Here is a 16209-nt window from a genome sequence, read left to right on the forward strand (position 1 = left end):
ATGAAAGCAGAAAATGTAAAAGTGCCCCCCCCACCCCGCCGCGGGAGCATCCCCAGGGGGCCACAAACCCATCAGAGAAATGCAGTGATCCCTTGCGGCTCTAACTCAGAAGTCACACGTGCTTGTGAAAAATTAATCACCCGGCTCACATGCATCCCTGTTGTCTTTCATGTTGAGAATCCTTCGGCTCCTGCATTCCTTTTTACCACAAACATCCAGCCTTCAGTTACCTCCTAGGGAGACGGAGCAGGGCTTAAGAATGGGATAGCCCAGGGTGCCTGGGTGGCTCAGATGGTTAAGCCTCTGCTTTCAGCTCAGGTCATGATCCCAGGGTCCTGGGATCGAGTCCCGCATTGGGCTCCCTGCTCAGTGGGGAGCCTGCTTCCTCCTCTCCCTCTGCTGCTCGCCGTGCTTGTGCTCTCTCACTCTTTCTCTATCAAATAAATAAAATCTTTAAAAAAAAAAGAATGGGATAGCCCAGATTCAAACCCTCACCACCAGCTACGTGACCATGGGCAAGTTACTGACCCCCTCTGCACCTCCTGGGTCTGTTAAATAACGGAATGTGGACTGTGCACTTGGAACAGTACCTAGCTTAGACCAAGCACTTTTCACGTGTTATTTATTATTATTCTGGGTGTGGTTGGCAGCCCTATACCCCAGAGATGTTAAGACCTCTGGTTCTAAGACATGCTTTCAACTGGCTTTCTCCCTAAAGCACAAGGAAGCTCCCTAGTCCAAGCCTCTGTGCTCGCTGCGCTGGGTGGGATAAGGGAAAAAGGGTCCATAGCATTTAGGGAGGGAAAACTAGCAAGATGTACCAGGAACTCTATGTATATTCCTTCTCTAAGCCTTGCAACAACCCTGGAGGTCAAAGTAAATGTGGCTGCCACCCACGGAGGTCACTTGGGCCCCCTGATCAAGGTCCCACATACACTTACACAGTGGTATTTCCCTGCCTCTCTCTGTAGTGGCAGAAGTGAAGTCATGCCAGGTGTTTCTCCGGTTGAAGGCTAATCCTTGCAATGCACTCACTACGCAGGTACAAGGAAGGAAAGAAAGGGCAATGTTCTTATGGTGCCACTGCGTGCCAGGAATTCTGCCCAAGGTCACGCAACAAAGCAAATGGTACATCAGAGGCTAAGACCCTGGTCTGCCTGACTCTTAGGCCGGTGCTCCCTGCACCACACCATGCTGCCCTTCTTCTGAGGCCAAGGGAGGCTCGCTGGAAAAGGGAGAACTTGAGCTATGCTTTAAAAAATGAGAAGGACCAGAATAGGCAAATCCATGCAGATACAACACAACTACTTAATGGAAAAGGGCTCTCCCTCTGGGGGGATGAAAATCTTCTGGAACTAGACAGAGATGGTGGTGCCACGACATTATGAATGTACTAAATGCCACTGAATTGCTCACTTTAAGATGGTTGTTTTACTAACTGTTAATTCTATAACTGAGCAATTATTCATGGTTTTAATAGCATTAAAAACATAAATGGTTTTATGTCATGTTAATTTCACTTCAATTTTTTAAAAATGTGTTTATGGGAAGAGCTGCCACAGGCCGATACTGGCCCAGAGCACATTCCAAGCCAAAGGGACAAGTAGGTAGGATTCGCCCTGGGGGATGGACAAGAGGACTCCAGATAGCACCCGGCCCCCAGGCTCAATTCTCTTCCGCATCTCTGATTACACCCAGGCAGTGGGATGCTAAGAGGTCCCTAACTTCTGATCATGGGGCTACTAACAGGAAACAACCGACACACTCCAATAAGGGGAGTTCAGGGAGGTGTAGTTACGACAGGCCCTATGAGGGTACAGATAAGTGATTCTCCCCCAGGGTGATTCTGCCCCATTTGGCAACGTCTGCAGATACTTCTGGCACAGCTCAGGAGGGCGCCTCGAGAGGGTGCGGGCAGGGATGCTGCTACGCCTCCGCGAGCACACAGGACGGGCCCCACACAGAGAATTATCTGGCCCAAAATGTCAACAGTGCTGCAATTAGGGAATTCTGCCCTAAAGTACACGTGATTATCCCATTTCAGAGATGATAAAACTGAGGCTCTCAGAGGCTAAATAACTTGAACCTCCACGGGTGCTCTGAATCCCATCTCCTCTCGTCTACTCGAGGACACTCGCCAGTAACTATCCCCCCCACCCGTCTGTTTTTTTCTTCTCATCTACACAATTCTCACAGCATACAAGATGTCGTAATATCTCCCCCAAGTTTACTCAAAGCCACGTCTGTGCCCACATGCCCTTCCCACTGCAACCCCACTTCTTGGCTGCACAGGCCAGCTCTGCCTTCACAGGGGCCGCCAGACTCTCCGGGGGAGCCCCCGCTGCCCTGACCGCCGCCCTGGGCTCTGGCCAGGTGCCCTCCCGCCTCCGCTGCCTTCATCCTGCACTGACTGATCACCTACAAGGGCCATAGCATCTGGAAGCACAGGTGGCAGCAAATGGCTTACTGACACTATGTAACAAACACATGATACACTGGATGATGGTATGGTTTGTTTCCTCCATGCACCCTGCAAAACTGTAGTGAACACTGGGTTTCTACCAAGTCCAAAGCGCACAGTGGACTGTCTCAGATGATCTGTATTTCTGGTTTTCACTGAATCAAACGTCCACCTTTAACGTGCCCTAGGTTCAGCAAACGTTTTCTGTAAAGAGCCAGATGGTAAATAGTTTCGGCCTTGCAGGTCATAGGGTCCCAACTAATCAACTCTGCTCTCTAATCTCAAAAGCACCCACAGACAATACATTAAAGAATGAGCATTGCTGGGGCACCTGGGTGGCTCAGTGGGTTAAAGCCTCTGCCTTCGGCTCAGGTCATGATCTCTGAGTCCTGGGATGGAGCCCCGCATCGGGCTCTCTGCTCAGCAGGGAGCCTGCTTCCCTTCCTCTCTCTCTCTCTGCCTGCCTCTCTGCCTACTTGTGATCTCTGTCAAATAAATAATATCTTTCAAAAAAAAAAAAAAAAGAATGAGCATTGCTGCTCACAAAAACTGGCCCTGGGCTGGATTCATCCTACAGGCCATAGTTTGCCAACCACCGCCCTAACAGAATTAACGAGACAGGGGTTTTACAAACTAAAACAATAGTGTCTGTGCCCGCAGACTTTATGACCACCCGCTATGTAGTAAGACAGTTACATGTTTGGGGTCCCCAGAAGACCGTAGACCAGACCCACACCTCCATCGTGTTCCCATCTTCCCTCACCCTAGAACCAGGAGCCTACACCGGCGCCTTACAAGGAACAGATACACCATCGACTCGTGATCGCTGCTAGAAGTCATGCTCAGTCCCACCTGCAGGCACAGGATGCTTGGCGCTCTCGGCCCCACGGTGAGCTCAATGCTGTTGCTCTGTTATGTAACTTCCACTGCCCCCCGCAAAATCCACCACTATTCCAAAGCAGAAGCAAGCAGTGTGGGCAGGAAGGGCGGCCTCGCATAGGCCAGAGGCATGTGCAAGACCAAGATCAGACCATCCCCCCTGCTCCCCACCCCCACACCTCTAGGATCAGGCGGAGAACGGAAAAGCGGGGTGAGGGAGGGCCTGAGGGGCCAAGGCGGGTGTCTCTCTAGAAATCCGCTGCTGGGCTCCAGCGGATCACAGCTCACAGCAACACCAGCTAGCGGCTGCCCCATCTTCTGGTTCTTCAAGAGAAGCCAGAAACTTAGACGTTCATGTCAATTAGTTGGCACCTAACTCTTCTTTTTAGAGCACTGTTTCAGCCAACTCTGCGTGGACCAAATATGACATACCTAGGGGCCAGATCTGCTAAAAGTTTTCTGTCCTGAGGCACACATTAAACCTTTATATCCACCTGTAAGATGGGTGTCCTGACGGCATCATCATAACAGTTAAAGGAACTGCGGTCTGGAGACACTGACCACTTGCCCCAGGAACTGCACCCCAACACTCTACCCCAATGCCCGGGCCCGCCAACCTCTACAAGGCCAGGCTAACCTCAGGCAGCCCAACTTACAGGCAGGGACCACTTGGCAGAGGGCCACTAAGATGAACCAACCTCCCAGTGGCTGACTCAACTGTCACTTTCTGTGAGAAAACCTCCTGCCACGAGCACAGTACGGTGGTCTCTATAGGGTGCTCCTGTGACCCTCCAGCCACATCACGCCCTTAGTATGATCCCTACAGAGAGCATATGGGGAATCATAAACCCACTCCTCAGGCCTATCCTAGATTGTGAGCCTTCTCCGGGGTGGACCAGCATTAACAGCACCAGCTCACAGAAGAAGCTCAACAACCGTTGAATCAAGGCTCTGGGGCTAGGTCGCGGGGCTCTCCAAGAGGCTGCTCCAAAGGGAGAGGCCCAGAATGATCAAGGACACAGCAGCAGCCTCGTGCGTGCGTAATGGGCTGAGTGAGGCAGCAATTCTGTCTGCTCAGGGTTTGCCCTCGAACAGATAAAACAGACTCCACTCTTCCCCGAAGTCAAGGCGCTAGTCCCCTGTACTGTGGGGTAAAGCTCACAGCTGGGCCAGGACAAAAGGAAAGACTGTCCACCGCCATGCAATGGGAAGAGGCAGGCTCTGCTTCAAGGCAGATAGATGGCCTCAGGCCATCCAAGTGGCCTCATGAGGTCTAAGATCAAAGACTAAGTCAACAGCATATTCATCAACGGGCAAAGAATTTACTCAGGAGCAGAACTGGGCAAACATTTTCTGTAAAGAACAAATGGTAAATATCGTAGGCTTTGCAAGCCATAAGGTCTCCATCACGGCCACTCAATTCTGCCATTGTAGAGTGAAAGCCGCCATAAACAACAGTCCATGAATGGATGTGTCTGTGTGCCAATAAAACTTTATTCACAAAACAGGTGGTTGGCACAGTTGGCCAATCTCTGCTTAGGAAAAATACTAAAATAGCACCGTGCAAACATTTTGAAGGAGAAGTGTGGCTTCCCTCAAGGCTGGAGAAATGCAAATGATCAACCTCCTAGATCAGCCACCACATGTTAGCATTATATAACTATTCAACTCACCAAGGAACATTTAATGCTGGTAGAGCTAGGGGCAAACACGCACACACCACCGCTAACAACACACCAGCGCGGTGGGTTCTGAAAGGCAACATGGCAGTGCAGAGGAAAAGCTACCAGAATATCCAAACACCTTCCTGACACCTGGGAAACTAAGCTGGAGGGGAGAAAGGGGGGAAATGAGAAAAGGAATAAGTCCCAACTTCACAGTTCCTCCATCCTCCAGGCACTAAGTAAGGACTATATGTCCATCACTTGCTTTCATTTCCACTTTCCGATGAGGGGATTGAGTCAGAGAAGCTCCACAATGCGCTCAGGCTCTTGCATGGGGAGTTAAATCCAGGATTGTTGGAGTCCAATCTTTTTCCTCTACACCTCAATGACTGCCAAAACATGGCATCGTGGGCACACAAACTTTTCCGGTAGTGTTCTGGAACGGGGGTCAGCAAACAAACCAAATCCAGCTGCTGCCTGTTCTTCTAAATAAAGTTTTATTGGAATATAGCCACATCCTTTCACTTACTGATTGCCTGTGCTGCCTTTATGCTACAACAGGGATGAGTGGTCGGAACGGAGACCAGATGGCCCGCGAAGCAGAAATTATTTACTATCTGCGTCTTTACAGAAAACGTTTGCCAAATTCCATCCCAGGACATTGTAAATGGAATTTACTTTCTCTTCCTACAATGGTATATCCATTTGGTGAAACATTATGCACCCTTTTCAAATAAATGTGACAGAAAGACACATGGATAAATGCTATAATGTAAGTGGAAACACTAATTCAGATGTAGACTCAAGGCAATTACGTAAAATCCATATGCACTGAGCAAAGACAGAAGTGGAATACCTAAAAATCTAAATATTTAATGTTCTAGGGAGGTATATTTATAGGGATGTCCCATGTTTTCATAATAATCTTTAACGTCGGGGCGCCTGGGTGGCTCAGTGGATTAAGCCGCTGCCTTCAGCTCAGGTCATGATCTCAGGGTCCTGGGATCAAGGCCCGCATCGGGCTCTCTGCTCCGCAGGGAGCCTGCTTCCTCCTCTCTCTCTGCCTGACTCTCTGCCTACTTGTGATCTCTGTCAAATAAATAAATAAATAATCTTTAAAAAAAAAATAATCTTTAATGTCATTTTGGGGTTTTTGCTTTTTTTTTTTTTTTTTTTAAAGATGGGGGAGGAAAGAGCAGATCCCAAAATATGCAGCACAGGCAGGGAAAAGTAAGACGCAGTGGGCAAGGGTCCCTCCGAGTAGGAAGCCTGGGAGCCCAGGCCCAACGGGGTGGGGCCAGGAGGACCAGCAGCAGCACCAGGTCTCTGCAGGGCTCCGGGACGGGCACAGGAGGCCAGGACCTGGAAAAGAGTCCTCACTCCCCCGAAGGCCTCCAGCTGCTACACCCCACACCCAAAACTGACGTTCCACAGCCTCTCCCACCTCAGGGAGAGGCCAATTCTTAGCCTTTGCAGCTGTTCAGTAGCAAAACCCAGGAGACACCCTCCCCTCCCTCAGGTCTATGCTCAATCTCACCTCCCCTGATGGCTCCACTCAGAATGACAACAGTCATTCCCCCTTCAGCTCATCCTCTACCCAAACAACAAGCAGTCAGATGCCACCCTTGGGCTCTGGACTGGGCATGCCATCCAGACCTGGCCAACTAGAGCCACAGTGATGGGTTCCAGGATGGCCACACAGCCTGCCAGACTGCTGTGAGTCAGCCTCATGACTTCTGCGCCAACAACTAGGAGAGAGGCCCACCCTTGGCTCAGGGGTTGCTACATTGTAGCATGAGCCCCGAGAGCTGCTGGGAGCCACCTTGCCTCCATGGAGAAGAGGCTGCTGGAGGATGAAGCCAACAGAGATGAAAACAGACTTTCAAACCGGACACAAACATAGTCCTCATCACTCTCTAAGCACCTGAATGCAACGGAGCCTGAAGACAGCCCTACCCCCGGACATTTCCATTACAAGCCCCTTGAAACTCCAATGGTTCTGAAAGCAGCTCCCACTCTGCCACACGCAACTGAAGAGTCCTGGCAAACACACCCATCACTCCAACAAAATATTTTTTGGTGCATTCATTCAATGCGCTTCAACAGACACCAACGGCACAGCCCTCCGCTAAGTGAAGCACCGAACTGTCATTCAGTGAATGCTGAATGTTGAACCCTGAATTTCTGGCCAGGCTCTGCAACCACTTGAGTCCTCACTCTTGCTAGCAGCCTTTCAACCTACTACAAACACTCTGAAAGCCAGAGCAACCAAGAACTATCAACACTTTCATGTTCCGGCTATTTCAGGGAAATCATCCTAAAGACCTATCGATCTAAAGGAAGGAAAACTACCTTAAACAACAACAACAACAAAAAGTCACTGCATCACTCCTTTTAATAGGAACCAAAAAAAAAAAAAAAAAAAGGAAGGGAGGAAAATAAGCTGTTTCCACAAGTAGAAACAAATCGTTTTATAATTATATTAGACGCAAAAATGATGGATTAATAATGGGTTACAGGGTCTGTAAAAGTGATCAGTATGAAGACCACATAGCAATGTGGCAGTTTTATCCCCAAATGCTAAGGGTAAGAGCAAAATGCAAGTTTATATGGTAATGGTACCATGACTTCAGCTCTTACCAGTGTTTCTCAACCTTTTTGCTCGTTATTTTCAGACATTTTTGCGGTCATCCCCTCCATGAAATTTTAATGCCACAAGTATGTTGTCTGTCTGTTTACATACTGCACATATACCTGGGCTTTACATACAATATTAGAATTTCCTTCTTCCTCAAGAACCAATTTCTGCTCCCACTGAGAATGCACGGCCGATAGCAAGACAGTGGCAGGACGGAAGGACTTTATCTGGAGTTATGTCCACCTTGCCAAAACTTAGAGAGCCCATAACATCTTGGATTTTGGTTTCACGTTTTCAGAGCTATAAGAACTTGAGTTCTTACTGGTTACAACAAGAAAGCAGGAGAGGTGACGCAAATGAGATTCAGTCCACTGCCACTTACTAGCATAGACGTGGTCAAATATTTGCTGACGGTAGAACACTTACTTCTTACAATCTGCCACAATAGATCAACCCAGTGCCTTCATTAGGGGGAAAAAAGTTGATATCATCACTTTTTCTGCTGTGAATGAAAACCACAAACATTCTTTTTTCCATTCTCTCGCTTCAGCTGATTCTTTATCCCAAACACAAGCTACTGCTAGAAAGGACCTAGTCAATGCCAAAGAGAAAACCATGACTCTCAGCATTCCAGAAAAATAAGATAAAGCTGCTAAAATGTACACCGGGGCGCCTGGGTGGCTCAGTTGTTAAATGTCTGCCTTTGGCTCAGGTCATGACCCCGGGGTCCTGGGACTGAGCCCTGTGTCGGACTCCCTGCTCCTTGGCAGGAAGTCTGCTTCTCCCTCCCTCACTCCCCCTGCTTGTGTTCCCTCTCTTGCTGTGTCTCTCTCTATCAAATAAAACAAATAAAATCTTTAAATATATATATATATAAAATCTATATATCATATATATAATCTTTAAATATATATCTTTAAATATATATTTTTACATATTTTAACAATTTTGATTTAATTTAATAATTTAATATAAATTTAAGTAAATTTATATTTATATATTAATATATTTATATATACAAATGTATTTATAATATATATTTTATATAATACATACATTATATATAAATATATATGATATATATTATAAACATATTTATATTTGTATATAATAAAATAAAATAAAATGTACACAAACATCAGGCCAGAAACAGCAGTAAACTACTCACTAAGCCCCAAATCCTGATCTATCAGGCCTCTAAAGCTTGATGGCTGACCTCTCTGAGTCAAGCTTTCCCCATCCTTGAAACAGGGTTTTTAACTTACAAATTCCTGACAGACTCATTACTGATGGAAGTGAGCATCAAGAACCTTCAGATCCAAAGTCTTAGGAAATACAGTGCTTGAGAATCATAATGACTTTCCGGCCCTTCAAGTTCTACTTTCTAAGTAAGAGCAAAAACATTACCTGAAATTCATAATTCCTTAGCTTACGGAGGCTGGCAATCAAGTATTCCTACCTACCGGATTCTTTAAAGAGAAACAAACAAATCATGCAGGGATCACTGCTAAGACAACCCCACGTGTGGCAAGTATCCTTCCGGCCGATGATTTGTTTACTTCTACGAACATGTACAAATACACAAACATTGTTTCATGTGCATGTTTGAAGATGCATCAAAGTATACATTTTAGTATAATTCTGCACATTGCTTCTTTTTAGAGAAGGTTATTGTTGAGATATAGCCACAATGACCGGCATAAATCCATCTTATTCCTTTTAACGTCTTTGAGGTTTTTCATCATGTGACCACACCACATATTCGCACCATCTCCCCTGTTAAGGGTCATCTTAGTTGTTTCTGGCCTCAGGATACTCATTTATCCTGTATATGCATTACCTAGGCATTCCACTTCCTGATTATTTGCACTTAATGCACTTGGCCTTGAAACCATCTGACCTCTGACGACTCAATCATTTTCAACTACAAAATACAGTAGACGCTAACTGCCAGTTATAGGAAATACAAGAGACTGAGAGACCTGTCAAACCACACCAAAAGGAAGTCAGCAAAATCCCACAAAGAAACAAATCTATCCTGCAACAACCGGGGTGAACGGTTTCCTTCAACAAAAATTGCAAGAGGTAAAAAGAAAGAGATGAAAGGGAAACGTATTAGCTTAAAAAAAAAATGCTTTGTGCCTCAAAGGATACAATCAAGAAAGAAAAAAAAATGGGAGAAAAGTTTTATAAGTAATATATCTAAGAGACTTATATCCAGAAATTACATAGAATTCTTACAGCTCAACAATAAAAACCCAATTTAAAAATGGACAAAGGTAGGGACATTGGGGAAGGTACGTGCTATGGTGAGTGCTGTGAAGTGTGTAAACCTGGCCATTCACAGACCCGTACCCCTGGGGCTAATAATACATTATATGTTAAATAAATAAATAAAATTTTAAGGTAATATGTTGGTTAACTGAACATAATGAAAAAATAAAAACTTTTTTAAAACATTAAAAAATGGACAAAGGATCCGAACAAACATTTCTCCAAAGAAGCTAAACACAGCCAATAAGCCCATGAAAAGATTCTTAACATCATTAAGGAAATGCAAATCAAAACCACAAAAAGATAGCATCTCGCCATTCCACTAGAATGGCTATAATCAAAAAGACTGTTGACAAGGATGTGAAGAAACCAGAACTTTCATACTTCATACTGTGCTGGTGGGAATGGACGATGGTGTAGCCACTTTGGCAAACTGTCCGACAGTCCTCAAACAGAGCCAGCAATTCTGCTCTTAGATATCGACCCGAGAAAAATGAAAACACAGGCCCACACAAACACCTGTCCGTGAATGTTCCCAGCAGCATTATTCAGAAGAGCCAAAAAGTGCAAACAAGTCAAATGTCCATCAACCATTAACAATGGTTAAACAAGATGTAGAATATTCATACAATGAAACGGTATTCAAAAAAAAATGGAATGAACTATAGTTACATGCTACAGTATGATGAAGATTTGAAGCACGATACTTAGTGAAAAGAGCCAGATGCAAAAGGCTATGTATTGTATGATTCAATCTATATGAAATATTCCGAACAGGTAAATGCAAGATAGAGCAGACTGGTGGCTGCCTGGGGCTAAGAGGAGGGAGAATGAGGAACCACTGCTAACTGGTACAGGGGTTTCTTTTTGGACTAACAAAAATGTTCTAAAACTGATTATGGTGATGTGTGCACAACTCTGTGAATACACTAAACACTAAAAAATAACAATTAAACTAAAAAAGAGAGAGGACTAAAAGACTTAAAAAGCAAACCAATTTGCATTGTTTCAACCTTATTTAGATCCTGAGTCTAAAAAACACACTATAAAATTATAAGGCAATTATGGAAATTTGAACATTTAATACCTGGATGGTATTAATGAATTACTGCTAATTTGTGAGAAGTATAATGAAATTGAGCTATTTTTTCTTAAAAGAGTCCTTATCTTTTAGAGATACATATTAAAATATTTACAGATGAAAGGATACAGTGTCTAGGATTTGCTTCAAAATAAACTTGGGGGGCACCTGGGTGGCTCAGTGGGTTAAGCTCTGTCTGAAGCTCAGGTCATGAGCCCAGAGCCCTACATCCGGCTCTCTGCTCTGCAGGGAGCCTGCTTCCCTTCCTCTCTCTCTGCCTGCCTCTCTGCCTACTTGTGATCTCTGTCTGTCAAATAAATAAATAAAATCTAAAAAAAAAAAATTGTTTAAAAATAAACTCGGGACAGAGGTAAGAAAGATAGTTATACAGGAGATGGTCATGAGATGGTAAATGCTCACTAGACCATTCTCTCCACTTTGGAGACCTTTGAAATTTTCTATTGAAAAAAAGGACAGGGGCGCCTGGGTGGCTCAGTGGGTTAAAGCCTCTGCCTTCGGCTCAGGTCATGGTCTCAGGGTCCTGGGATCGAGCCCCGCATCAGGCTCTCTGCTCCGCGGGGAGCCTGCTTCCTCCTCTCTCTCTGCCTGCTTCTCTGCCTACTTGTGATCTCTATCTGTCAAATAAATAAATTTTTTTAAAAAATTTTAAAAAAAGAAAAAAAGGACAGAGGAAAGAGAGGAAATACTTCCATGCAACATTATTGTATTGTATGCTGATCATCAATCCCAAGGGTAGGAAGACCCTGTTTCAACTGTATTAAGACAAGTGAATGCGGTTAAGTGGAGGAAAAAGCTTAAAAGGCACAAACTTCCAAGTTATAAAATAAGTAAGCACTAGGAATGTCACATACAACATGATGACTAACACAGGAGTTAAGAGAGTAAATCCTAAGAGGTCTCATCACAAAGAAAAAAACTTACATTCCTTTCTTTTTTCTTTCCTTTTTAGTGTATCCATAGAGGATGGATGTTAGCTGGGCCTTTTGTGGTAATCACTTCACAATATATGTCAATCACGCTGTTCACCTTAAACTTACACAGTGATGCATGGCAATTACTTCTCAATAAAACAGGGGAAAAGAAAAAACTGAAAATACCCTGGACCTCCCTTCTGTCCTCAGCAATCACTTTTTCTGCCTCAATTACAGACTTTCCAAAGGAAGGCTTTCGTCCTGAATGCTTTTTCCTAAAAAAAGCCATCTGTTGGTTTCCTTTCATAATGACTTTTTAAATCAAGTTTTAAAATTTTGTTATTGTTGGTATTGAGTTGGTTCTGAAGGCAAGCATTGATCAATCTCCCTTGGCTTGTCAATTTCACTTCTTCCTAAGATCAAGGCAGGAGAATGGTCCAAAACCCTGAGCTTGAGGCAGAGTCTCCTTGGTCATATTAAAAAGCAAAAGGTTTTCCCTAGGAGACTCTTAACTATAGGAAACAAACTGAGGGTTGCCAAAGTGGGTGGAGGGTGGGGGGATGGGGTAACTGGCTGATGGGCATTAAGGAAGGCACTTCATAGGGGCACCTGGGTGGCTCAGTGGGTTAAAGCCTCTGCCCTCAGCTCAGGTCATGATCCCAGGGTCCTGGGATAGGAGCAGGTCATGATCCCAGGGTCCTGTGATCCGAGCCCCTGCTCAGCCGGGAGCCTGCTTCCCCCTTCTCTCTCTGCCTGCTTCTCTCTCTGCCTGCCTCTCTGTCTGTCAAATAAATAAATAAAATCTTAAAAAAAAAAAAAAAAAAAGGAAGCCACTTCATAGAGTGAGCATTGGGTGTGATATGCAATCACTAAACTCTACTTCTGAAACTAATAATTCACTATATGCTAATTAATTAAATTTAAATAATTTTTTAAAAACAAAAGCAAGGAATTTTCTAGGCATACTTAGCCCCAACCCTTGTCCCAGAGTTAAGTCAGAAAACAAACCCACCTGAGCCCCAGCTGCGTACTTATGGAAACAGCAACTGGTCTAAGTCCCTACATACATACCATGTAAAAATCACAGCACCAAGAACTTTACCTAAATAAAGTTACTTATTCACTGCAATAAGCCTAGGTGACAGGTACGACTATTTACCCCCACTTTGCTGGGATTTCCGGAATAGTCAAGTAACTCACTCCGTATCACACAGTTTTATAGAGCAGAGTCAGGATCTGAACTCAGGCTGTCTGGCTCCAGGCCTGCACTTAAACCAGGCTGCAGGACCTTCTGGGTGGAAACCAGCTCATTACCTCATTGTTGCAGGATCACTAATGTTCAAGGACCAGAAATTTAATCAGGCCAAAAATCATTTGCTCTGACAACAGAAGCTGGACTATCTCCCAGGAAACCCCCTTCCCAGCTCCCTCATTAGGCCCAACAAGTTCACAAAACTTGCTCTTTGAACATCAAAACAAAAGGCGCATGACTTGTAAATTTAAAAAAAAAAAAAAATCCATGGAGATAACTCAAAAGTTAAAAATTAAGGAAGACACAGCCCCTTCACCTTGCCCTCTCCTCCTCAACCTCCAGAAATGCCTGGGTGAAAGGCGAGGGCCAAGGGAGCTGGAGGCAAGGGCTCCTCAGAGGCACCCCCACAGTAAGAGGAAAGCAGGCAGGGTGAGGGTAGGCGGGTGTTCCTAAGGAAATCCAGATCCCAGTCAGGGCTGGCTGCGAGGCTTCCCGGAGTCACTCTGCACACACACAACATCCAGTAATGACTTAGCACCAAAACACCCGGAGATCGCTACAGAGAAGGGCTGAGAATACACGTCCAAGTTTGGGGACTAAACTTCAGAAACACTGAGCACAAGCTGTCCACACCCACCTCCCTCCCACTCCCGGCCTCCCCACCAAAGACCACACCCCTCCCGGAGGGCGGGAGGAGGGTGGGCCGGGAAGGGCCACGCGCTGGTCCCCAGCTGGGATCAGGATTGAACAAGGAGGGAAGGGGCGCGGGATCGGGCGAAGGAGACCTCCAGGAGCTAGGGAAAGAACTGAAAGGAGCGGGAGTATGAAAAAAAAAAGGACCAAAATGTAAGAAGCAAGGACCAGAGAGGGACACTGCGAGCGTAACTGGGAACAACTGGTGACTGGCACAGCAAAGCACCGGGGGACAGGGCACGAGGGAATGGGAGGGGCGGGGAAGACAAAGAGGCTGGAGAACCCACCGTCCTCTGGGGACCGAGAGCCACGGGGGACACGGGGTTCGGGGGTCAGCCAACTCAGAGTGTCCAGAGGCGACACCCTGCCCGTGTGCGGGCTGGAGCGACTGCACACCGGGGGCCTGGGAAAAGGGAAGGACGGCGGAGCTGGGGGGCCCGGAACTGGAACTGGGACTGGGACTGGGGGGGTCCCTGAGTCAAGAGGGACTGAGAGCCGGGAGGTCCGAGGACGCGGAGGCTGGTGACCGGGCGAGGGGTCAGAGGACTGGGAGAGACTGGGGGTCTGCGGACAGGTGTCCAGGAGCCGGTGGTAAGCGGAGGACAGGACGCAGGGGACGGGGAGTGCCTGGACTCGGGACGCCAGAGAAGTGCAGGTGACCGGGCGCCAGCTCCCGCGCGTCCGGGGGTCTGCGAGAACCGCGACCCGGGTCTGCGAGCGAGCGGGACTCGGGGGCCGGAGTGTGCAGCTGGAGCGGCGGGAGCCGGGGCAGCCGGGCCGGGTGACAGCGGCAAAGCCGCCACTCACCGCTCATGGTGCCGCTCCCGGGCCGGTGCCTGCGCCGCGCCGCCGCCACTGCCGCCACTGCCGCCGCCGGGCTCCAGACAGGCCGGGAGACAGCGCGCCGCCCCGCCCGCCCGCCCCGCCCCGGAAGTGGACCGCCGCCGCCACGGACCCGCCCCCCGACCCGGAAGGTAAACACGGGCGCCGGCGCGGCCGGGTCCTGGCAGGACGGAGACCCTCGCGGGGCCGGTGCGCTTGGCTGGGGCGGAATCGAGCTGGACGTTTCTGTGCCCTCCTGGGTCCACAGCTGTATTGCGGAGACAGTGAACAGGCCACGAGAAGTGAGCCAACACCGTTCCAGAGAGCAGCAGGAGCTGAGAAGGGAAATAAAAAAGGGTAATGGGCCAAAGCGTGGAAACCGGGGAGATGGACAGTACCGGAGGGCGCCCCTAAGGAGACGATCTTTGAGCTGAGACGTGGACCGTGGCTGGGAGACGGGCTGGAGAAGATGCGCAGGAACGGTGTGCCAGAAGGAACAGCAAGTGCAAAGGCCCTGCCTCAGGGCTTGACGGAGCCAGAGGGAGGGTGAGAGAGGGGAGGTAGGAGAGCTGGATGGAGGAGGGCCTTGTGGGCCTGGTGAGGGTGGTGATGTAAGGGAATGGGAAGCCATTGCAAGAATTTAAACAGAGGAATGAGACGATCTGAATTAGGTCTTAAGACCGTCACTCGTGGGGCGCCTGGGTGGCTCAGTGGGTTAAGCCGCTGCCTTCGACTTAGGTCATGATCTCAGGGTCCTGGAATCGAGTCCCGCATCCGGCTCTCTGCTCAGCAGCGAGCCTGCTTCCCTCTCTCTCTCTCTCTCTCTGCCTGCCTCTCTGTCTACTTGTGATCTCTCTCTGTCAAATAAATAAATAAAAATTTAAAAAAAAAAAAAAAAAAGACCGTCACTCGTCCTGGGTTCGGAATGGATTGTCATGGGGCAGGGTGGGTGGAGAAAGGGCACCTGGTTAGGGAGCCATTGCAATCAGTTTCCCAGCAACACTTATGTTTGGGCCTAGGGTGATGGCGTTAGTGATGAAGTTGGATGGATGAAGTGCCAACCCGTGTTCATAATAGGAAGCTCAGATTACTGTCCCACTTTCTACATGGGGGAAAGGGGACCCAGAAAAGTTGAAAGGGCATTTTGCCTGCAAGAGTAAAACAAAATACATTTTACATCACAACCCAGTATATGCATGCATATATTTAAGGAGATCTTTAACAAAACAATTCCATGGGTAATGTATTCTCTTCCATTTTTCTTTCTTTCTTTTTTTTTTCCTTTGTGCTGATGAGACAGTTGATTGATCCAGGTAATAAGTCTTGATCCGCAGTCGAAAACACTGAATTGAGGAACAGGTCCCACAGGGAAATGGAGCCAGAATTCCAGCCCAGTTCTGTGTGACCCACAGTCCCATGGTCTTGCTACTACACTGCCTCTCAACACAGAACCTCTGGCCCCCTGGGAATGTATCTTTTGGGTTCACCAGAAGTCAAGAGCTCTTTGGAAAAG

General features: G+C 47.2%; 1 protein-coding gene across 3 annotated transcripts in view; it reads right to left on the minus strand.

Annotated features, from left to right (window-relative positions):
- SNX29 (sorting nexin 29) overlaps window positions 1-14751 on the minus strand; it is a 476823-nt gene extending 462072 nt beyond the window's left edge. For all 3 annotated transcript variants that reach the window (XM_045993249.1, XM_045993250.1, XM_045993251.1), the window contains exon 1: window positions 14682-14751. In XM_045993249.1, coding sequence (XP_045849205.1) covers window positions 14682-14688 — 7 coding nt within the window. In that variant the 5' untranslated portion in view covers window positions 14689-14751. The remainder of the gene's footprint in view (window positions 1-14681) is intronic.
- Window positions 14752-16209: the final 1458 nt, after the last annotated feature.

Source organism: Meles meles, chromosome 21, assembly GCF_922984935.1.
Source record: "Meles meles chromosome 21, mMelMel3.1 paternal haplotype, whole genome shotgun sequence".
Taxonomy (NCBI): domain Eukaryota; kingdom Metazoa; phylum Chordata; class Mammalia; order Carnivora; family Mustelidae; genus Meles; species Meles meles.